The sequence below is a fragment of the Lichenostomus cassidix genome, chromosome 22 (genome assembly GCF_008360975.1).
Source record: "Lichenostomus cassidix isolate B80296 chromosome 22, HeHo_3.0, whole genome shotgun sequence".
Taxonomy (NCBI): domain Eukaryota; kingdom Metazoa; phylum Chordata; class Aves; order Passeriformes; family Meliphagidae; genus Lichenostomus; species Lichenostomus cassidix.
The window spans coordinates 568,502-590,384 of NC_139502.1; the positions used below are offsets into that span (position 1 = coordinate 568,502).

A 21,883-nucleotide genomic window follows, 5' to 3' on the forward strand; every position below is an offset into this window, starting at 1 on the left:
GCTGTCCCCTCGGTCCCGCTGCCCTGCCAGGCCAGCCCCGCCGGAACCAGCGCGGGCGGAACGCGGCGAGCGCGGGCGGCGCCTCGGCCGGGCGGCGGCGGGACGGACCGCGGACCGCGCCGCTATTGGTGGGCTGGGGCCGGGCGGCGCCGCGATTGGCTGTTGGCGGTGCGCGGTCCCGGCGGTCCCGCGGCGCGGCGGCGGCGATGGCGGCGCGGGGACGATGCCCGGAGTGCGGCTCGGCCGCGCTGGTGGAGGACGCGCACTACGCGCAGCAGCAGCTGGTCTGCGCCGCCTGCGGCTGCGTGCTGTCCGAGGGGCTCCTCACCACCACCTACACCGAGGAGGAGCATCTGCGGGGTGCGGCACCGGAACGGGAGCGTCCGCGCTCGGGGGGTGCAAAACCGGCCGTGCGAAGCGCGTTTGGGCCTCTCTGTGTCCGTCCGGGCAGCGATGCGCTCCCCGAGCGGTGCCTCGGTGTCCCTCCGTGCGGGGCTCTCTGCTGGGTCACACCGGCCGCCTCCCCTCCCAAACACCAGCAGGGTTTTCCGTCACAGGGGAACACTCGCAGCACCTTCCTGCCAGGCTTTAGGCTGGAGCCGGTGATGAGCTTTAAAGTGTGGAATATCTTATTATTAAAAGAGATTATTAAAATCTCATTTACATCTCATAGAACAGCTTGAAGTGCAGCGGAGCAGCCCCGAGGCCGTTGGCCGGCTCTGTCTGTAGGGAATCATGGCTCAGAGGAGATCCCCCAGTTCACTATTGCCTGTACTGCTCTAGCTCAATGCCCTCAATTCTGAATCCAGTTCTGTGGGCATCTGGTTGCCCCAGATCCAAATGACTTGGTCCCCTGGATTCCCTGCAAGACTGTCTGATCCAACCCTGTTTTCCAGAGGTGGCCTATTCCCAGAGCACTGGCCAGAAGGAGCAGCTGAGCCGCTGCCTGCAGCGAGGTAAGAGCAGTTCCTCCACACCCCGATCCTCCTTGGCTGCTGCTTCAGTTTGTTTAACCTGTTTCTAATGGTAAAAATGTGTTAAAAACCCTTTGGAACTGGCAGCAAAGCCAGGGGAGGGCAGTTGGTGTTGCATCCAGGCAGCGCCTCCCCTGCCCTGGAGTGTTTTAGTGCCACTTGTGGGGCTGCAGGGGCCCCTGCTCTTGTGCCCGTGCCAGGGCTGGGTGAATGCTGCCTGCTGGAATTCTGAGAAGCTGCTTGATCCGATGGCTGAGGGCAGTGTTTTCCCGCAGGGATCCGGCGGGTTCAGGACCTCTGCAAAGTCCTGCAGCTCCCGGCAGTGTTTGAGGAAACGGCCGTGTCCTACTTCCAGAGGGCTCTGCAGCTCCCTGCCTTCCACCTGGTCAGCCTGGAGAAGAAGGAGCTGCTGGGGGGCTGCTGCGTGTTCGTGACGTGCCGCCAGCACAACTGGCCCCTGACGATGGGCACCATCTGCTCCCTCCTGTACGCGAAGCAGGACCTGTTTGCCAGCGTCTTCCTGAGCCTGCAGAAGGAGCTGGGGCTCTCTGTGCCTGCCCTGAGCCTGGCAGACCTGGTGACAACGCACCTGAACAGGTGATGGGGCCCCTTTCAGCCATTTTGCATTTCTTGTTTGTCTTAGGTGGGTGGAGAGGCTGAAGTGTGGCCGTGGGCAGGACCTGTGACACAGATGTGTGTGCTCAGGCTGGGCTGGCTTTTGTCCCTGCCTTGTCACACCTAGGCTGTGATTCTCATCCTTCCCCATTCTCCTCAGTTTGGTGAGGGCAGAGAGGTGCTCAGGGAGGCACCATGAATCACACAATCCCAGAGCCACTGAGGCTGGAAAAGATCTTTGAGGCCATTGAGTCCAACCTGTGCCTGATGCCCACCTTGTCACCCAGCTCAGAGCACTGAGGGCCACGTCCAGTCATTCCTTGAACACCTCCAGAGATGGGGACTCCACCACCTCCCTAGCAGCAATTCCAATGCCCGACAAGCCTTTCCATAAGGAAATTCCTCCTGATGTCCATGAGCAGCATTCCATGGCAGGAGCAGGGTGTGTTTGCCCCAAAGGCCCCCCTGCAGCCCCCTCATGCATCCAGGAGGGAGGGGGTGGCCAGGAGCTGAGCCCGGTGGCCGAGGTTTCCCCTGACTGTGGCCTCTTTGCTCCCGCAGCTTCCGGCTGTTCCAGCCTGCCGCCAATGTCCCTGCACCATTCCTGGAGGACAAGGAGAAGCTGCTGGCCCGGACCATGGGGATTGTGGAGCTGGCCAGCGAGACGTGGCTGGTCACTGGCCGGCACCCCGTGCCCATCGTCACGGCCGCGGCGTTCCTGGCATGGCAGTCGCTGCAGCCTGGCCCGCGCCTCTCCTGCCCCTTGGCGCGGTTCTGCCGCCTGGCAGGGGTGGATCTGCCCCCTCCTGCCCACCTCAGGCTGAAGGAGCTGCTGGAGATCCTGCTGGGAATGGCCTCCCAGCTCTCCTGGCTGCGTGGCTTTAACTTGGACAAGAAAACGGTGGTGAAGCACATTGGGGACCTGCTGCAGCACCGCGTGTTCCTGCTGAAAAACGCCTTCAGCCAGCAGGACGGGGAGGACCAGCATGACATGGCCCGGGACCAGGGCTCCCCAGGCCAGGACTCCATGGGCCAGGGCTCCCTGGATAAGGACTCCCCAGGCCAGGACTCCCCGGGCCAAGGCTCCCTGGATAAGGTCTCTCCATGCCAGGACTCCCCAGGCCAGGGCTCTCCCAGCTCTCCTCTGGTGGCACAGGAGAAAGGCTGCCCCTTGACAGGGAAACGCCAGCGTGGCACCCTGAGGCCCCTGCTCCCACCCTGCCTCATCCACCCGAGGAAGAGATTGCGCCCTGCAGCTCCGAGCTCTCCAGACTCAGCCGCCACGGGCGACGAGCCCATCTCGGACAGTGAAATCGAGCAGTACCTGCGGAGCCCTGAGGAGATCCGCGCCTTCAGGAAGGCCAAGGCCTGGCTGTGAAGGTGGCCATGGCACAGAGGACGGTGCTGCCAGGGACAATTTTGGGATCAAAAGTGTGATGCCCACTAGGGACAGAGTGATTGTGCTGCAGAGACAGTTGCCCAGGGAATGGGGTTGTGGGGAGGGAGCAGGCTGGGTCGTCCTTAATGTGCTGGACCAAAGTGGAGCTTTTTATGGAGTAACTGCTTCAGGTCGTGTTTAATTTCTGTTATAAATAAATAAAAGTGCAGGTGCCAGATTTTCCAGCGCAGCCTCACCTTGGACTTCTCATTCTTCAGCAGAATGACTTTGTGAGGGTCAAAAAACTGCAGGCCAGGCTGTATTTGAACATGAAGTCTGAGAGAAATAACAGTGGATCTTGGCAGATTGGCATATCTTTAATATATTAAACAAAACATATCTGCTAGAAACATTCTATTCATATAAAAATGCAAAAAGACCCCTTTAAAGACATTTCTTTGGCATATTTCCCTTCCCTCCCCCCGGATATTGCAGGAAGCTTTGTTGATATGTCATTCGCTTGTAAACAGACAAAACAAAGTGTAATTAAGAATACAAAGCTTTTTCTCTAATACTGTCACAATGCAGCAAGCGATAGAACCATGGGGCATCAGCCAGGCTGGGGAGGCTGCAGGAGCCACAGCAAGGGTTTAAACTGTTTTAAATACCAGGTACAATGAAATATTTAAACATTTAAGTTGGGCAGAGAAGCTGAGGAAGGCTGGGAGTGGCAGGTTAAGCCCAGGGCTGCCCCAGCCATGTGGGGTGAGGGGTTCCCAGGTGAGACCAATCCCCACTAAGTGCTTTTTCCTCCCCTGGCTCATGGCCTGGCCAGCCACACGACCCCTCGGAGGTAGCTATGTAATTAAACTCATAGGCACATGGGGGAAACTGAGGCAGGAGAGGCACCAGGCTCCCACCTTCCTCCTCCACTTTGCTGCAGCCTCTCTGCAGCCTGGTTGTTTTACCTGTGTGATGGGAAAAAGGGGACACTTGTTTTTCAATGGGAACAGTAAGTGCTTATCCAGGTTCCAGCCCTTTGAATCATGGGAACTGTCTGAGGAAGGTCCTTAATTTCTTGGCATCATTCTCATGCATTCCCAGGAATGGTCTCTGCTCCCCAGAATGTTCTCTGCCTTCTTAAGAGCAAACCTAGGTATTTTCTGAGCGTGAACCCCTGGATTATGGACACAGAGCTGCTCTGGGTCTCTCCATCTCAGTTCTTTGGTGCTTTGGCACAGAGGGTCAGTCCTGGCTCCAGCAGCGGCACAGCTTTGCCAGTCCACCCCATTGCATGGCTTGAGCCTCTGAGGGCCTGCGAGCATTTTCTGGCTGTGATTTTACTGCCTGGAGCCTTTTCTGGCCGTTATTTTAGTGTCTGGCATTAAAGCAGTGCAGACAATTGCCTCACCTTGGAGCTAAGGCTCCTCTTACCTTGTGCTTGGCGTTGCAATATGGCTTTGGCACCGCACAACCCCCAGGGCTGACACGCGGTTAAAAGCATTCCAGAGGGAGTAGCTGCTCTCCAGAAGCAGTTTGCTCAGGCTGGGGCTGCGGTGCCTGGACGTAAAGGGCACTTGGAGTGGTCCCTCAGCGGGAATATTGCAGTCGTGGCACGAGTGGGCCCTGGCCCTGCAGCCTCTCCCAGGGAACAGGGACAGGAGTGGGGGCTTTGTGTCACTTATGGCTCTGTCTATACATATATACATTCAATAATATAGCTTTGAAAAATAGACATTTCCTCTGTATAATATAAAATAGCATTTAGGATCAATCTCAAGTGACATGCAGGAGTGAGCAAAGCACGGCTGCAATTGTGGCTGCTGACAGGCAAGGATTGCCTGGAGCTGCCGGCACTGCGGCGGGAAGCTCAGAGCCTCCTTGGGGAGATGGGTGGGCCCGGGATCGCCCTGTGCCTGGGGGAGCCGCAGCCCCCGGTTGTGCCACCCATCCTGCTAGTGCACGTGGTGATTCCCGCAGCGGTGCCACCGCGATGCTCCGGCCCTGGCTCCCAGAGGAAAACGCTGCGGCCGTCGGTCCTTCCCCACCTTCACACGGTGGTTTCGCTCTTCCAGAGGCCGGTCTTCATGCCGGCCACGCTGTCGGCGCTGGCCAGGTTGATGTCGTACTTGCTGCCCTTGAGGCCGCCGTTGTGGCTGCCCACGTTGAGGGGGTACGAGCGGCGCTTCGCCTCCCTCTCGGGGCCGCCTGGCCGCAGGTTGTCCCGGCTGCCGCTCCTCCGGCGAGCCTCGGCGAAGTCAGGCACCCGCCGCCCGCCGTCGCTGCCCTCCGAGGGGCTGGCGACAGCCTCCCCATCCTGGGCCACCCGCTGCCCCGCGCGGCCGCCACTGGCCGGGCTGGTCCTGCCGCTGGGGTAGCTCTCGGAGTGGCTGTTGTGGAGGCTGCCGCTCTCACTGGACGGGTGGTCTGAGGGGCCGCGCAGCATTTTCAAGCGGTGGTGCTTCCCGTCCCGGCACGGCTTAGTTCTGCCCCGGTGGCTCCTGCGGCCGTGGAGGTTGCTGGTGTGCTTGACGGGCTTCCCGTTGGCAGGGTCCGGCTCTGGGCAGGGTGCCGGCCGGGCGTCCACCTGGCTCTGGGCTACCTGCAGGTTGGTGAGCTTGCAGCGGCCCCCGGCAGAGCCAGCGCTGCTGGGCGAGGAGGAGGCGCCGGAGCGAGCAGCCTCTGGGTCGCAGCCGATGAAGACCTGCGAGCCATCCTCTGGCCCCAGCCCGGGGTGGACGTAAGCCTGCATGGGCAGTGCATTCCGGTAGGACGGGCAGCAGGAGAACCAGGAGCTGAGCACATCCCGGCGCCGGAGGCAGTGATGGACGAAGATGAAGAGCCCCAGTGCCACGGCAGTGACGCCGTAGAGGCAGCTGAAGATGATGTTCAGGTACCAGTGCTGGGACACGGCCATGGCGCCGAACGTCCACAGGGCCACGTAGAGGGTGTGGGTGGCCACCAGCGCCCAGAACTGCACCCGCAGAGAATAGACACCATCGCCCTCAGGGCAGGGTGGCCCTGAGTTCAGCGTCACAGATATGGACCCGGAGTCTGTCAGGAGGTCACTGGTCCCCACCAGCCTTGGTGGTGGCTCCAGCGGCTCTGGGATGTCTTTCTGGTGTGAGGGTTGGCACTGGAGCCTGAGCCCAGCACAGAGGAAATAAATCCAGGTGACAAGCAGGATGAAAGCCACGGGAACGTAGAAAGCACCCAGGCTGGGCCGCCACACCAGCCAGCAGCTGTGCAGGAAGAGATGGGCTCTGAGGGGTCATGGCATGGAGCTGCTCGGCACCCCTGCCCTGACGGCACAGACTCTGTGGAGCTGTGCTGGCTGCCTGGATGTTTTTTTCCCAGTATATGGATAACTCTTGGGAAAAACATCACTGACCTTTTCCCAAACTTCTCCAGATTCCCACTGCCACCAGTTCCCCGGCTCCAGCAGAGGGAGGCCACCCATGTGGGAGGAAGGAAGGGTCGAGCAGGGACACTTACTAGGGGTTGTTGTCGTGGTAGTTTTGGATGTTGACGGCTGCTGTGATCCCACAGATGATGAGGGGGATCCCGCCAGCAATCAGGTAGAACCTGCGGTGTGGGGAGGTGTCACTGCACACCTGGAGCCCGTGGGAGAGCATGGGATGGGCTGCTCCAGAGGAGCAAGTCCAGCCCCAGCCCCTGGAGATGCCCCTGCAGGGCTGAGGCAAGGGATAAGGGGGTTTGTACCGCAGCATGGGCCTGGGGGCTGCCTGGGACGTGTCCCCATCCGGCTGCCGCAGCGCCTTCCAGGTCACCTCCTTGTAGAGCACTCGGGCTTTCACCGCCATCCAGAGCAGCGTGGAGAGGGAGGAGTAGTGCAAGATGATGCCGACCTGCAGGAGGAGGCTTCGATTGGGGACAGGGTGCTGCAGACACAGCCATGCCCCTCCAGTCCCTGTCCCACAGAACCCCGTGGTGCTGGGCTCTGCCCGGTACCCACAGCCTGGCACACAGCCCGGTAGCCGGTGAGGGTGATGCCTCCCGCAAAGACAGCAGCCGTCATGGCGATGTGGAAGCAGAGGTTAAGCAGCATGTGCCAGCCCTTCCGCGGGATGAGGATGGTGCTGGAAGAGCAAGAGGTACAGTGGGTGCCTGTGAGCTCCTACCTGGCTCAGAGAGAGCCACAGCTGCTGTTGGCACAAATCCTGCATCTGGGGAGATGCACCAACAGCCTGTCCCCGGCTGTGGAGCGTGGCTGGGGAAGATGTACAGGTATGTGCAAAGGCACCAGCGCAAAGGACCAGGACGCAGGGCATCTGGGACAGTGCCACTTGCCAGGCAGCACATTCCTGCAGGATCATCTCCTGAGAGCCCATGTCTCAAAGGCCATGTCACTGGATGGTCATTCCCTGGATTGCCATCCCTGCACACCTTCTCCCAGCTGTTGGCACCTGGGGAGCTCCTCCAGTTGCCCATAGAGACAGCCACCCCAGCACAGCCCCCAGACCATCACCACAGCACCGAGATGCTCCCTCACCCGTGGTGGACGATGTAGGTGATGATGGTGGTGAAGAGGCAGAGCAGCAGCACGGCCGTGCAGGTGTACATGGCTGGGTGCAGCACCTCCACAGCACCTCGCACCTCACTGGGGAACCCGCTGAGCTCCTGCACAGTACAGCACAGCACAGCCCGTCAGACCCCACGGCACCATCTCTGTGCCCCTGACCCACCCCACCACCACAGCAGCCCCCACACTCCACACCCCTGGCAACACTGCCACCCCGCCGCTTGCCCCTCACCTACCATGAGCACGGCCATGTTGCTGAGGTGCCGGCAGTGCAGGGAGGTGACATTGGGCTCGCGGGCAGCCAGCTGGCACCCCTCGGCGCTCCAGCCCCCCATGCCACCCAGCACCTCAAAGTTCCAGTATGCAGCCACGGGGTCTGCACCCTCCCCAGGGTGTCGCAGGGACACGGCCACCGGCTCTGACAGGTTCTCCACTCCACAGCCATCTGCAGCCACAGAGAAACCTGGTCAGCAGGACAAGCAACACCCCTCCACCCGCCCCCCCAAAGGGGCTGAACGCAGGGGACTCCACACATCCCCTAGGCACATTGCCATCTCCCCATGAGGACCCCAGGGATGGCTCTGCATGGCGAGAGCACCAGCACAATGCTCCAGGGAGCCCCACAAGGCACCCCAAACACCCCACCATGCTGCCCTTACAGGTCCCGGCGTAGATGACTGGGGTGGCCACGCTGCGGCGTTTGCCATCATCGGCCAGCTGGGAGGAGTTCCCAGTGCTGCAGAAGAGTTTCCCATTGCGGAAGACCAGCAGCTGGAGCTTGCAGTCAGCCCCTGCCATGGCTGGGACTGGGCGGGTGAACAGGCTGGGAGGCAGCTGGATGGAGGCCAGGGCGATGCTGTTCTGCGGGCGCATGGTCACTGGTGAGCAGGGCACAACCCCCAGCCCCCCAACCCCTGGCGTTTCCCGTACCTTGATATGGAAGCTGGTCAGGGAGACGTTGGGCCGCCCCGTGGTGCAGCGCAGCCGCAGCTGCTGGTCAGGCATGGGATCAGCCCCCCGCTCAGCTAGTGGGGAACGACCTGGGGTGGCCCCATCCCGCCGCTGGAATGCCACACAGCTCAGCCCCACGTAGCTCTCAGGCTTCACCACGTACGCCTCCAAGGCAATGTTGCGAGAGTTCTGCCAGGCACAGCATCACAGAGTGATCATCAGCCCTGGCATGGGCAGAGAACCCCCTGGCACACCCAGAGACCTCACACCAGCAGCATACCCGCTCCTCCTCCCTCTCCGTGCTCCCTGTATCCAGCCCCGCAGTGTGTTCCCCCTCACCACTGCCATGTGCTGGGAGTTGCTGCCCAGTGTGTGTGCCGCAATCTTCTCCAGGGAGCGCACAATGCTGGTGCAGGCCTTCTCCTCCTTCTGAGACATCCACAGGATGTGGTCGTCCACCAGCATGATGTTGCTGGCCATCTCCACGATCACATCTGTCAGCTGGGGACAGCAAGGGGCTCTGCAAAGAGCTACTGCCGTCCCTCGTGGGAACACCCCAATTCATTCTTTTCCACCCCAAAAACACCAGGCAGCTCGGGGGCAAGTAGGGAACAGCTGCAGTGTTCATTACCTGCTTGATCTGGTCCACATAGCCAATAAACTTCTCTATCATCTGGGCCACATAGAGGACATCAACCATGTCTGAGAAGTTGGCTGCCTCGGCCGTGTAGACGCGGAGCTGGTGAGCCAGGGTCAGGGCGTTGGAGGCATTGATGGGCATCTGCAGGGCAGCACGGCCACGGCAGGGTCACGGTCATCGGCTGTGCCCCCCGGCCCAGCCGAGCTCCCGGCCCCCCCGCTCACCAGCACGAAGGTGTAGAGCACACGGGTGATGTCGTTGGTGTAGAGGCAGTGGGAGTAGTCGCCATCCTCCCAGCGTCCGGTCCGGTCGCAGCGCCGCCACGCCTGCTTCTCTCCCACCGAGCCCGCGCCAGCCGGCCCCGCGGCAAACGGGTGCTGCAGGCAGGGCTGGTAGGCTGTGATCCCCGCCAGGGTGCGAGGCCACCTGCAGGCACCCACACACAGTGACCGTGGGGCAACAGATCTGCCCCAAACCTGCTCCTCCCGTGCAAACCCTGTGCAGCACCAGCCGCGAGCACTGCAGCCCCCTCTGCAAGCCACTGCCACCCCTGGCCTCTGGGAAGGCTGGCGTGATGCTCCCCAAAAAGTCCCCACCCTCTCCAATCCCGCATCCCATTTGGCTCCGGCAGCGCAGGGGGAAGCGGCGGGCAGTGGGGGGGCACCGCTAATTTAAGCCACATTGACTGTGCCAGTAATTTATATTCCATAAGGGCCCCGCCGGGGTTACGGTGGGCGCCCGGAGCCTTTTGTCTCGTGCCAGAGAAATTCCAACACCTCTGCTGCTGGAGCCAGGCTGCGCCGCCGGCACGGGAAGCCCTTCAAAAGCGCCCGCGCTCCCCGTGGCCGTTAATCGCTACCAGACGTGCGGTCACCTGCGGCGAGGAGAGGCCCCCGCACACACAGCTCGCGCTCCACGTGGCACCGGCCACGTGTGTCCCCCCTGCCGCGGCACCTGCGCCACCGCGGTCCCCACCTGAAGTCCCCTCGGTTGTTGGTGACCCGCTCAGCAGGGCAGTAGGATGCAGAGGTCTCCAGCACCACGATCTCCACCTTCTTGCTGACGTTGCCCTGGGAGGTGGAGACAGCACATTCCCACTCGCCGTTGGCAGAGACGTGGATGTTGGAGAGGATGAGCTCACTGCGGGCAGAGGAGATGGGCTGGCACAGTGGGGAAAACACACAGTGGTCCCCCAAGCCTGGGGGCATGGGGACACAAGCCATGAAGCACTGAACGTGCCCACACTTGGCAGCCCACCCATGGCACTTGGTACCCACAAACCTGTGAGCCCTGTGCCCACAAGTGTCCGTCCCCATAACCATCCCCATCCCCACATGGTCTCTCTTGCCATCCCCACCTCATTTCCATCCCTGTTCCCACCTCATCCCCGTCCCCATCCCCATCCCATCCGTATCTCTGTCCCCATCTCAATCCCAATGCTTTAACCATTGCCATCCCAATGCCATCCCCATTCCCATTCTGGTCCCCAGCCCTGACCTGGTGATGAAGGTGCAGTCATGGATGAGACTCTCCTCCACGATGACTCCTGTCTGTTCATCGTCCTCCACGGGCTCGCGGTTGTGGAACCACCGGATCTGGGTGCTGTTGTCCAGGTAGGTGGCCGTGCACTGGAAGGGCAGCCGGTCACCCTGGAAAACCACCTGGCGCAGCGACGGGATGAGGTGGTGGGTGTGCAGCTCCGGGGCTCCCGCTGCGGGGGACACAGGTGAGCCCACGCCGATGCCGCCGCCGCCGCCCCCGCCCCGGCCCAGGCTCACCGCAGCGGAGCTGCCCGTCCCGCGCACCACGCAGGGCGACGCCGCGCAGCTGCCGGGGGAAAACGCACGCCGTCCGCTCCGAGATCTGCGCCGAGCGCTCGCGAGCCCAGGGCAGCACCCAGCGCAGGTTGCAGTCACATGTCAGGTACTCGGTGGCAAAGTCCCTGCAAAGGAATGGTGTCACAGGGCACCCGCAGGGCTGGGGCTCGGCAGGGGCTCTTCTCGGCTGAGACCCTCGGCAGGGGCTCTTCTGGGCACCAAAATCCCAGGGCACCAACTCACACAACTTTCAGGGAGGGGAGCTCATCAAAAACACCGGGAGGGAGGCTGGAGAAGATGTTTCCAGACATGTTCCTGCAGGACAGGAGAGAAGGATGGCATGGAGGGTGCCAGGGAGCTGCTGGGAGAGGGGACACCTCCCAGGCCCCTTGCTGTGCCCTCACACCCCCTTGCTCTCAGGAGCCAGGGGACAGGGCTGGCCAGGATGTCCTCAGGGAGCTACTTACAGTCGGAGGAGGTTGGGGAGCCCCTGGAAGACGCTGGCGCTCAGGCAGCCAATGCGGTTGTTGGAGAGGTCCCTGCAAGGTGAGTGGAAGGACCATCAGGGCTGGGGCGCCCCACTGTCCCTGTTGTCCCCAAGGTCACCCCTGAGTGGTTCAAGGGGCTGCACCAGCACTTACAGCCGCTTCAGCTCGGGGAGGCCGAGGAAGGCACCTGGCTGGACTGTGCTGATCAGGTTGTTCTTCAGGTCCCTGCAGGGAGACAGACACAGACCTTGGGGGGTGCTGTGGGGAGCCCTGTCCCCAGGAGACACAGCACAGGGGGCCCAGGGCACCAACATACCCATTCCACCCCCAGCCCCCATCTCCTTCCTTCGCCACCCCAGGCGCTGCAAACCCCTGCGAGGGCCTCATTAGCAGTTTTCCATCCCATTTCCTTCTCGTTATCTCTCCGAGGGATGCAGGGAAGGCGCGAGGCTCCCTGCTGCTCCCGGGGTATGCCAGTGCGCTGTGGAGCATCGAGTGTCCCTTGCACGCTGGCACTGGCTGCTGGCATTGGCCCCACATTGTTTCCTGAACAGCCATATCCCGGCGGGTTATCTCCTGTGTGCAGGATAAGAACACAGCCCCGGATGGGCTCTGTGGCTCTCGGGAAGCTCGTTTGAGCAATTAGCGTGATTGCAGGCACACATCTAATCAGGGGCTCGCCGGGCACACACCACACAGGCCAGCTGCCGACAGGGTGGGGAACGCTGGTGGCATCAGCCGCTCTGTCCAGCCCCTTCTGCTGAGCACCGGCGCTGTCCGGGAGAGGAAATGGGATGCATATGGATCTGTGTTTATTTATAGCAGTCTCCACGGAGCTCGTCACTGGGTCTCCCGCCGCTCTGCCTGTGGCCCTGGGGACACCCCGTGAACCACAGCCCCATTAGAGGGCCACAAACTGGTGTCCAGGATGGGGAGCGGCGCCAGCCCTTCCGGCAGACCCGGGGTGCAGGGGGGAATCCCGCCGGAGAGACGAGAGGGGCCCCTCAGGGAGAGGAAACAGCCGGCGTCATCCCGACCCTGCTCCGCTGGGGCAATGGCCCTGCCCACGCCCGCCGTTCCCTGCGTTCCTGACGGATAAATGTGCGTCCTGGTGGCTGCCAGGGCCGGCAGTGCAGGCAGGTGTGCGGGCAGGTGTGCACAGGTGAGCGCCGGTGCTGAAGGAACAGCTCCGCTCACCTGCGCCAACAGCAGTCCCATTGCCGATATCCACCCCACAAACACCAGTCCTGCAAACACCTCCTGTACGCACCAGGGGAGACCATTGGCCTCCCAGTGCAGTTTCCCAGGGACTCCCACCCCCAGCACACCCTGCCAGCCAAACCACATCCACTAACAAAACTTGGGGCCCCTGGCTAAGGTCTGTGGGGTCTGGGTGCTGCAGGGACCACCAGCTAGGGTTTGGACCCACTGGGGACCGTGCTGGGCCCCAGGGATTTGCAGCCCGCCTGGCGCTTGGCCAGTGGCAGCCTTCCTCACTCAGGCACTTCCTCCCACGGGCCAGGGCCGGGGCTGCTGCTGCTGCTGCTGATTTCCGATAAGGCTCCTCTCTCTGCTCTGCGTGTTTGCCTTTGCATTTCCTCCGGTCCCGAGCCCCCTCCCTCCCCTTGCCCCGGCGGGGTGACGCTGCAGGCATGAGAGCAGCAGTGGCTCAGTGCCACGTGTGCATGGGGACACCCCACCACCACATGTACATGGAGACCCCCATCACCACGAGTGCACAGAGCCCCATCGCAGCAAACCCTGGCCCCAAGGACCTGAGCCATGCTGATTCACTGCCCAGAGCACCCTGGGGAGAGCCCACAGCTCCCTGTGCGCCCACTGTGCACAGACAGACACACGGACTGACAGAGTCCATCCTTGTCCCTGCTGTCACCCACCGAGTCCCCTCGCAGACCCCCAGGGCCGTTCCTAAGCGGGGCTCTGCTAATGAGTGCTCGGGGCTGCCGCCACATACCGTCCCCGCTCAGACTCATTAATCTCATTAGGCCGCTACAAATCACTGGAGATGCCAAGCCAGAGGGGAGGTCCATGGGGGCACCACTGACATGCAGGGAATGGGTCCTCCCCATTATGCTGGGACTCCAAAGCACCCACGGCAGGCAACCAGGGTGGGCAGGGGCCTTGCCAGTGCCAGGATGAGAAGCGAGGGGCCCCAGAGCCCCCACGGTGTCCCCGCCATGCCAGCACAGGCTCTCCATGGGGCACGTCTGTGTCATGGCCCCAAACTGACTCGACAAAAACAATTACAGCTCCTGTCGAGGGCAATCAGGCACAGCACAGCGCAACGCAGCCGGCTGGGGTAAGGGAGTGCTGCCCACCTGCCCCAGGCCCCCTCTGACCCCGTGGTGAGCAGGAGGTGACCTGGGGTGGCTGCTCTCCCAGGACACGGAGACCTTTAGGATGACCCCAGGCACCCGGAGGCTGCAGAGCCATGGTCCTCCCCAGGTGTGGCCCCCCAGCTGCACCAGGACTCCTTCCCCATGTCCACGTTGATCCCTCCTGTTCAGGAGAGTGCAGTGCCAGGAGCACGAGGTGACCCCACACCTGGACCCGTGCTGGGGAGGACTCAGCTATGTGGGATGGTATCCCTAAGGTGACTGCTTTCCACTCACCCCAAAAACAGTCCCGTGGGGATTTCCACGGGAGCCCACACAGTGCAGGAATGCGCGAGACCCTCTCAGGGCTGCGGCAGGGAACAAAACGCCCTCAGTGCTGGTCCCTGTGCCTGCATACCTACAGATCAAACCCATATGGGGGCCATAAATCTCCCCTTCTCGCAGCTCCCTCCATAGAGATGCCTTTCATGGAGAGATAAGAAAGTTGACTTTGTTCAGGGGGACAATGTCGCTTTTCATACCGGCCCTCATGGAGCACAGCCCCCCTGGTGCCTCCCGCCCCACTGCAGCTCCCGGGCTCCCTGGGATGCCCGTGGGTGCCAGTTGCAAATTCTGGGCCACGGTGCTGGTTCTGCTGCAGCACATCAGGACCAGAATGCGACTGGTGATGCTACCAACCACCATGGAAGCCCTGCCTGCATCCCGCTGCCCCCCTCCCTCCTGCCCGACCCCCACTCACAGCTTCTCCAGAGCCCGCAGCCCGAAGAAAGAGCTGTTCTCCAGCACCGTGATCTTGTTGTTGCTCAGCAGCCTGTGGGAAGAGCAGAGGGAGAGGGGCAGCCCCATTACCTGACCTGCCAGACTCCCAGCCATGCCCTGGCCACCCAGGAATTGGACGGGAGGGAGGACAGGCAGACCCCCACATGAAGTTGCTGCCCCGGCTGTGCCACTGTGGTGGTGGCCACGAAGAATTCTCCAGGACAGGCTTGCGTGGCCAGGAGGGAACATAGAATGCAATGGCTGTGTTGGGATGCAGAAGCCATGGTGAGATGCTCTGCATGGTCTACATGCCATGGACCACATGGGCTGCCACGGGATCCCCGTGCTGGCTCTTGGGGCATCACCTTGGTGCAAGAAATTACATGGGCAGCAGATGACCCCCTGCCCAGCACTTAGAGGGCACCCCAAGAACCTGCAGCCAGGAGAGAACCCCCAGCTCCTGCTGGTCTTGGCATTGTGGCCATCCCAGGAGTCTCCCATCACTGAGATTTTATGCCAAAATAAGCAGCTTGGCTGACCAAAGAGCTCCTTATGCAGTGATGGGAATGGACGGAGGGCACCAGCACCCGACGATTCAGCCAGGAGCTCATTAAAGCTCGTCAGTGAAATGAGCAGAGCCAGACCCGGCTGCTGGGGAGCAGCGTCGCTTCCCCGGAGCTCCCGTGCGTGGGCATCGGCGACGGCAGCGCCAGCAAAGCGACCCAGAGACGGAGCGGGGGCAGGCGGCAGCCGGGCCGGGAGGGCATCCTGGAGCCCCGGCCGGGGGGAGCCGCGGGAAAAAAGGGCTCATTGAGGGCCGGGCCGGGGCTGTTTACACACGGGCGGGCTCGGCGGGCGGGCTGAATGGCCGCTGTGTGCTGCAGCCCGGCCCCGCCGGCGCGCTGGGCTCAGGGCAGCTCCGGGACCTGCAGACCCTGCAGGCTGGCGGGGAGCGAAGGGCCGGGCTCTGGCAGCGCAGCCCCCGCATCCTGTGCTAATGAGGAGCCGCCACCGGGCACCGGCGCGTCCGCGGGGCCCTCGACCCGGCCGGCGGGGAGCGGAAACGTCCGGCGGCCCCGACAGCTGCAAATTGCTTCCACACGCCGGCGGCCGGAGCTGCCACGGCCAGGGCCACGTCTGACCCTCTCCTCCCTGCAGGGACCACTCCTTGCCAGGACTCGGCTCGCCCCAGCAGCGAGCACCGGTGCCGGCTCAGCCCGGGGCCCTTCCCAGAGCGAAGGACATCCTCCAGGGATGCTTCCAGAGCACCATCGCTCCTGGCACAGCCCCAGCAGCCCATGGCGCGCCCCAATTCCCCGTCACGGCATCGGTGGGGTCTGTTGCTCAAGGCCGTGCTGGCCCCAAGGGCTCCAGGAGGTTTTCATTCCGGCGGCAGGAGATTTCACAACGCACAGCACGGGCTATGCGGGAGGAAACAGCCATGGCCATGCTGCAGCGTGCTGGGCAGAGCCAGGAGGGCCCGAGAGCTGCACCGCACTGGGAACTCGGCGCTCGGCTGAGCCCCGGGGATGCCTGCCCCCTCCACAGACCCCCGGCACCATCTGCACCTCTGCCCTAACACCACAGCTCCTGCCTTAAAAGGCAGCGCTGCTGAGATCCAACAGGCTCGGCTGCCCCTGTGATCGGCAGCCTGCGACACTCTCCCCGCGGGGCACCTCGGCCGAGGGCAAAGCCACCCCTGCGGCACCTCCAGAAAAAGGCTCGGACCCCAGCATGGCTCAGGACACCCTGAGCTGCGGGTGCTGCCCAGGTCTGTCCTTTATGAAGAACAAGAGATCCTTGACTAAAAGGAGGGGTTGGCACAAAAAGACGGTGCTAGTGACAGTTTCCCCAAAACTTTTCTTCCCGGTGAAACTTTTCCTGGGTAGGGATCTTGGCTCTTTTCTTCCGTGTCCCACAGAAGCCATCTGGGTCGCACTCCCCAGTTACAACCCACATCCTCCAACACGGGTTTGTTTTGTTTTCTCTAGTTTCATGGATATTATGTTCCAAATGGTTTTCTGTTTGGGTTTTTTGTTTTGTTTTGTTTTGTTTTTTTTCCCCAGGAAGTTCTCATCAGGCTCCATGGTACTTTCCATTCCCATTCCCACACAGGCAGCAGAGCCATGTGTGGGTCCTTGGCAGTGTCCCCTTACAGGATATTAACTGAGAACCCCCAAAACACAATGGGGTCGGTGTGCCCACGAGGCCACCCCAACCCAGCACATGGGGGTCATGGACCTGGAGCCCCCACTGCATTTCAAACTCCAAGAGCTGCCCCTGGTAGAAAGGATCAGCTGGGAGAAAGGAGATTGTGCCCAACCATTTCTGTGCCTCTCCAGAATCCTCCCGCCTCAAAAGGCACCTTCATCCTGCCTGATGCCCTGAGACCCTCGGGCTGTGCGGAGCGTGGGCGGGCGGGGGGCTGCTGCCGGGGACAGCCCCGCCACGGGGACAATAATCGGCTAATTGAGCAGTGGCTGGAAAAGTCCCTCTGGACAATGCGGGGATTAAGGACTAGAGCATGGAGTCAAACGGAAACGATGGGGAATGCGTGGTGGGGATGGCGGGGGGAGCCCTAAGGAGCATCCTCCCATCCTGGGGGATCCAGGCCTGGAAGGGGTGCAGCATCCGTGCTCCAACCCCTCCGCGCCAGGGCTGCGGGGGCTTGGAGCCTGCGAGGCTGCCGGCAGGGAGATACAGATCCCTTCTTCTTTTTCTTCTCTTTTTTCATCTCAAAAAGAGGAGCCAACAGTGAAAAAAACAAGATTGTTTTTTCAAGCGTGCTGGAATCCACTTGGATAAATAACAGCTCCAGAAACTGGGCTGCTGAAACAATAAACTTCCTCTGGACCCAACCAAAAAAGGACGCGGGGAGACGGTGGCTCCCCAGCCCGGGCAGGGAAGGCAGCAGCGCAGGGGTTCCTGGGGGGGCCGCGGTGGGGGCGGAGACCTGGCCCGGCTCTGCTCTCCAAGTGCATTAATTCAAAGCATATGCCGGGAGCAGATTCGGCACAGGCTGCGCCCCGAGCACGGCTCCCTGCTCTGCAGAGGGATTTCGGGAAAAGAGGGGCCCCGGGGCTGGCGAGAGGTGCTGAAGGCTCTGGCAATGCGAAAGGCTCCGGGGGCGGCAGTATCACAGGGGGGACATGCAGCAACCTAGAGGGACCCCACAGAATCGCAGGGGGACTCTGCAGCATCCCACAGGGACCCACAGCTTCCCGGGGGTGAACCCACATTCCAGGAAGGACCCTACAGCTCCCACAAAGAACCTTGCATTCCGGGAGGGGAACCCCACAGCATCCCAGAGGCAACCCCACAGCATCCCAGGGGGAACCCCACATGTCCCCAGAGGGAACCCCACATCTCCCAACCCAACGGGGCTGGAGAACCCCAGACCTGGCTGTGTTTTCCCCTCCCTGCTTTGTTTGGGTGCTCGGGGGCTCTTCCCCTCCCTGTGCCGTGCCCGGGCGTTTCCTCCAGCCTCACGTCATGCCGGGCTATTTTGGATGGTGAAAATTATTGTTCCAACCCTCGGCTTTTGTTAGCACAGGAAAAATAAGCCCCGGAGAGAGGGCGAAGCCTCCAGAGCTGCCTGGGCCAGGATGCTCCGATGCACCGGGCAGCACCACGACCTGCAGCCCCCGGAAAACCCAAACCTGATGGAGCTGCAGCCCAATAAACAACAAATAAAAAGCTGAAGAAGTCTTGAGAAAGAAACCATCTGCAGGGCCCAGGATAGAGCGGCCTTGGAGCGGGGAGTTCAAGTAGAACTGGAAATTGGTCATAAGTCAAAGCCCTCTATTCCCTGCAGACAATCTGTAATTTCAGTGCAATCAAGCTGTGCACATAAATGAGGCCTGTGCTGGGATTCCACATCTGGAAGAGGTTTGGGCTCCCGCCCGTGTGACAGCAGGGCTGGCCGAGCCTTTCCAGCTCTCGTTAGGAATATGGCGCTTTTTCCATCAGGCGATTAGCACAGGGGTCAGCTGGGGGGGGATTAAAGCCTCGTTAATCCCTGTCTGCAGCACCCCAGCACCTCACAGCCATGCTGGAGGGATGGCTCCAAGAGGTGCCAAATCCCCTGGTCCTAACTGGAGCAGGATGTGGGGCTGGGGGGCCACACTGTGCCCCAGGCTGCACTGGTGCCAGCCCTGCCAAAGCAGCCAGGTGACCTCTCCAGGGCCATGAGTCAGAGGGGGTGACAGCCCAACGTGCCAAGGCTGGCACCCTCCTTCCTCCCTGCTGGAGCTGGGTGCAGGAATTCACCTGGGTATAAAGTGGGGCAGGTGTTGGAGAGCACACTGTGTAACATCTGGGGCTGCACGGGTGGTGTGAGCATCACCCCCTAACCAGGCTCACAGCCATCCCCGGAGGTCCTTGCGAGGGGAGGAGGATCCTGCAAGAGGATCCCTGCAAGAGGAAGGAGACATGGCTCTGCTCAGCAGACATTCCTCATCAGACATCACATGTCCCCTGGGACACTGAGACCGCGGCTGAGCCCAGGAGGGACTGCAGGACAGGTCCTGGGGCCACAGGCATTCCTCATCCCTTGTCCTTTGTCCCCCATCCCTGCTCTGCCCGTCCATGGGCTGCCATGCCAGCACGCATTTCTCAGGCGCAGGGGGTAAATGTGCAGCAGCTGCCGCGGAGGATTCCTCAGCACAGGCCTAATAATTAAAGATAAATAAAGGAGTAAAGCGAGAGTGTGGGAAAAGCTTGAATGAGAGCCAGGATGAGGAACCCACAGGCTGACAGACCTCCTCCAGCCACCAAAGCTTCTCTGCCCGCCCGCCTGTCCCCAGCCGTCGCCTGGACAGCTGGACCTGTGGCAGGGCCAGGGTCCCTCCCTGTGCTGGTGGCTGCTGGGAAGAGCCTCCGCCATGCACAGCACTCAGGCACTCCTGCTTCCAGGCTGGACCGGATGAGCACTGCAACACGGCTCTGCTTTGAATCACTACTGCCCCAAACACATTTCCTGCAGAGAGGGCAACAGCAATGCTGAGCGCCCTGGGGGACAGAGGGGACCTGAGCACCCCAGGGCACAGACAGGACCTGGCACCCCAGGGCCCAGCTCACCCGCAGTATTCAAGATGTGGCTGTCCCCAGCAGGGTGTCCCCAAGGCACGTGCAGCCCCTGCCACATGCCTGGGCTCCTCCACTCCCTGCCCGCACCCCAGTGGCTCCAGGAGATGCTCCCAACGTCGGAGCCTCTGGTTTTGATTGTTCCATCTGGAAAGGGTTTGGAATAAATCATGTTTACTGCGCGAGAGCAGAGCCAGGGTCACCGCATATTTGTAGGTTTCTGCCTACGCCTGTAGGTTTCATGTCACGTTTTAGTGGGATCGTGTAATGCCCTAATGCTTCTGCACGGTCATCCCAGCCCCTCCAAGGGAGCCAGCTCGGCACAGGCAGCACAGACCCCTTGCCCTACTGGGAACAGCTGAGGAAGGCACTGGAGCAGACATGGGACGGTATGCTTTTCCAAATACAAACTGACAAAGGACTAAACATCCCCACGAGTGTTTGTGAGGGGCTGACATACAACGAAGGGCCATAAGAGGAAAGACATGAAGAGCAAAGCTCACAAGTGTGATGGAGAGCCAGCTGTCAGCTGCCTGAGGCTCCTCAGTGTCCCCCACTGAGGGAAGCCCAGGACACCCATCAGTGCTGCTGTTCTGGTACAATTTAGGCTTTTACTGTGATGGTTGCACTCAGACCCTGCTCGTGGCACCATCATGTAGCACTGGCGTGTCCCACAGCCACACTCCACATGGGGACAGTGGTGCCAGTGGGGGTCACCTTGGCTGCCACCATCACCCAAATGTGAGGGGCCTGTGAAGCAGCAACACGACCCAGCGGGTTCGAGCATGTGATAGCAAACAGGACAAGGCAGCCCCCAGCCCCAGTCCTCTGCAGCTTCCTAGCAAACCCACCAAGGAGGGGAAGGTGGGAGCCATGACCATGGGCATGCTGGCATGGACAGGCAGCACAGCCACCCTGATGGGACAACACTCCGGATGAAAGCAACTTCTCCCCCCAGTTGCAGTGTTGCCAGCCCAGCCTCCAATCCAGATTTTAATTCAAACATCTCCTCTGGAGTTATAAATAAACCCTGGAGCGAGCAGCTCGCGGCTGCCAGCAGCAGCCGAACCCCAACCCCCGGCACGGGGGCCGCGAGGAAGAGGAGCCTTTACGGATCAACCAGCAGCTTTGGACCCTTTGCACAAACCCTAAACCCATTAACGGCTCCTGATCGCTTCTCAGTAAATATTTCCAGGGAGAGCAGTCACTTTCAAACAAAAACATGCTCCCAAGCACTCAGAAACACTGCGGAGGGAAGAGGGAGAAAGAGCCCGTTTCCTGGATTTCCAGCTCACGTCCACACCAGTCCGGCGCTGCCGCCGCGCCGTGGGGACAGTGGGGTCCCCTCGGCAATCCAGAGCCATGACACCACTTCAACGCGATTTAAACCGCGTTACGCAGCACCGAGCGACGCTTTCGCTGGTGCACAGTTGCTTATTGAGAGAAAAAAGTAACTTCATTATGCTCCCGACCCCACGGGGCTTCACCCCCGGTGCCCGTGTCCCCAGTCCCCGTGTCCCCGCCATCCCCTGCCCGGCACGGGGCGATGCGGGGGTCATCCCGCCGCGCAGCTCCAGCACGGAGCTCCAGAGAGGGGCACGGAGCGGCTCAGCGCGACCCACGCGTGGGCTCTCGTCCCGCTCAGGGTGTCCCGGGGCAGCAGCGCCCGGCCGGGGCAGCACGGCGCAATGCCGGGCAGAGGGAGATGCCCGGGGGAGATGCCGGGAGCAGGGGGTATGCCCGGGGCCGGGTGCGATGCCCGGGAATGTGCCGGTCGCGGTACTCACAGCGTGACGGTGCCCTCGGGAAGCAGGCGCGGTTCGGGCGGCGCGGGGAGCCCCCCGCCGCTGCAGACCACCCTCCGCCGGGGCGCGCCGGGGCCGCCGCCCGCCTTGGCCCGCTCGGCCGCGCACTTGCAGCCCAGGCTGAGGACGGGGCAGTTCCGCGCACCGGCCCCGGGGCCGCTCAGCGCCGCCGCCAGCAGCACCAGCGCCGCCGCCCGCCGCATGGCCCCGGCCCCGGGCCACGGCTACGGGCTCCGGCTCCGCGCCCGCCGCCGCCCCGCTCCCCGGGGCGGCTCCGGCGGCGCCGCCTCCCCCGCTCGCCGCGCTCCGCCGCCGGCCCTGGCGCCTCCCCCGGCCCGCCCCGGCCCGCCCCGGCCCCGCAGAGGGCAGCGGCTCGGCCCCCCCGGCGGCACCGGCGTGGATGAGCGGGGGACACCCGCACGGAGCGGAGCGACACTGCCGTGGGCAGGGGCTGGACCCTCACGGGCAGAG

At 62.0% G+C, this 21,883-nt stretch overlaps 2 protein-coding genes across 2 annotated transcripts; one reads left to right on the plus strand and one right to left on the minus strand.

Annotated features, from left to right (window-relative positions):
* Positions 1-81: 81 nt before the first annotated feature.
* BRF2 (BRF2 general transcription factor IIIB subunit) lies at positions 82-3,212 on the plus strand. Its single transcript, XM_085080713.1, has 4 exons — positions 82-360; positions 897-956; positions 1,250-1,571; positions 2,151-3,212. The coding sequence occupies exons 1-4, from the start codon at positions 207-209 to the stop codon at positions 2,965-2,967; spliced, it is 1,353 nt and encodes a 450-aa protein (XP_084936839.1). The 5' UTR covers positions 82-206; the 3' UTR covers positions 2,968-3,212.
* Positions 3,213-3,325: 113 nt separating this feature from the next.
* ADGRA2 (adhesion G protein-coupled receptor A2) lies at positions 3,326-21,684 on the minus strand. Its single transcript, XM_085080712.1, has 19 exons — positions 21,395-21,684; positions 14,503-14,574; positions 11,560-11,631; positions 11,386-11,457; positions 11,162-11,233; positions 10,880-11,043; positions 10,599-10,812; positions 10,077-10,241; positions 9,326-9,527; positions 9,093-9,242; positions 8,801-8,962; positions 8,441-8,650; positions 8,170-8,371; positions 7,747-7,955; positions 7,481-7,608; positions 6,944-7,067; positions 6,691-6,836; positions 6,463-6,552; positions 3,326-6,209 (listed from the first exon to the last, which is right to left on the minus strand). Exons 1-19 carry the CDS (start codon positions 21,613-21,615, stop codon positions 5,018-5,020), a joined length of 3,867 nt encoding a protein of 1,288 aa, XP_084936838.1. The 5' UTR covers positions 21,616-21,684; the 3' UTR covers positions 3,326-5,017.
* Positions 21,685-21,883: the final 199 nt, after the last annotated feature.

Bases quoted from the DNA above. Each gene is read 5' to 3' on its own strand.
- ADGRA2 (XM_085080712.1), bottom strand. From the start codon at position 21,615: ATGCGGCGGGCGGCGGCGCTGGTGCTGCTGGCGGCGGCGCTGAGCGGC. The intron at 14,575-21,394 runs GTGAGTACCGCG...CTCTTCCCACAG, and splicing joins CCCGAGGGCACCGTCACGCT to GCTGCTGAGCAACAACAAGA. The intron at 7,609-7,746 runs GTAGGTGAGGGG...TGTACTGTGCAG, and splicing joins GCAACATGGCCGTGCTCATG to GAGCTCAGCGGGTTCCCCAG.
- BRF2 (XM_085080713.1), top strand. From the start codon at position 207: ATGGCGGCGCGGGGACGATGCCCGGAGTGCGGCTCGGCCGCGCTGGTG. The intron at 361-896 runs GTGCGGCACCGG...CCTGTTTTCCAG, and splicing joins CGAGGAGGAGCATCTGCGGG to AGGTGGCCTATTCCCAGAGC. The intron at 957-1,249 runs GTAAGAGCAGTT...GTTTTCCCGCAG, and splicing joins GAGCCGCTGCCTGCAGCGAG to GGATCCGGCGGGTTCAGGAC.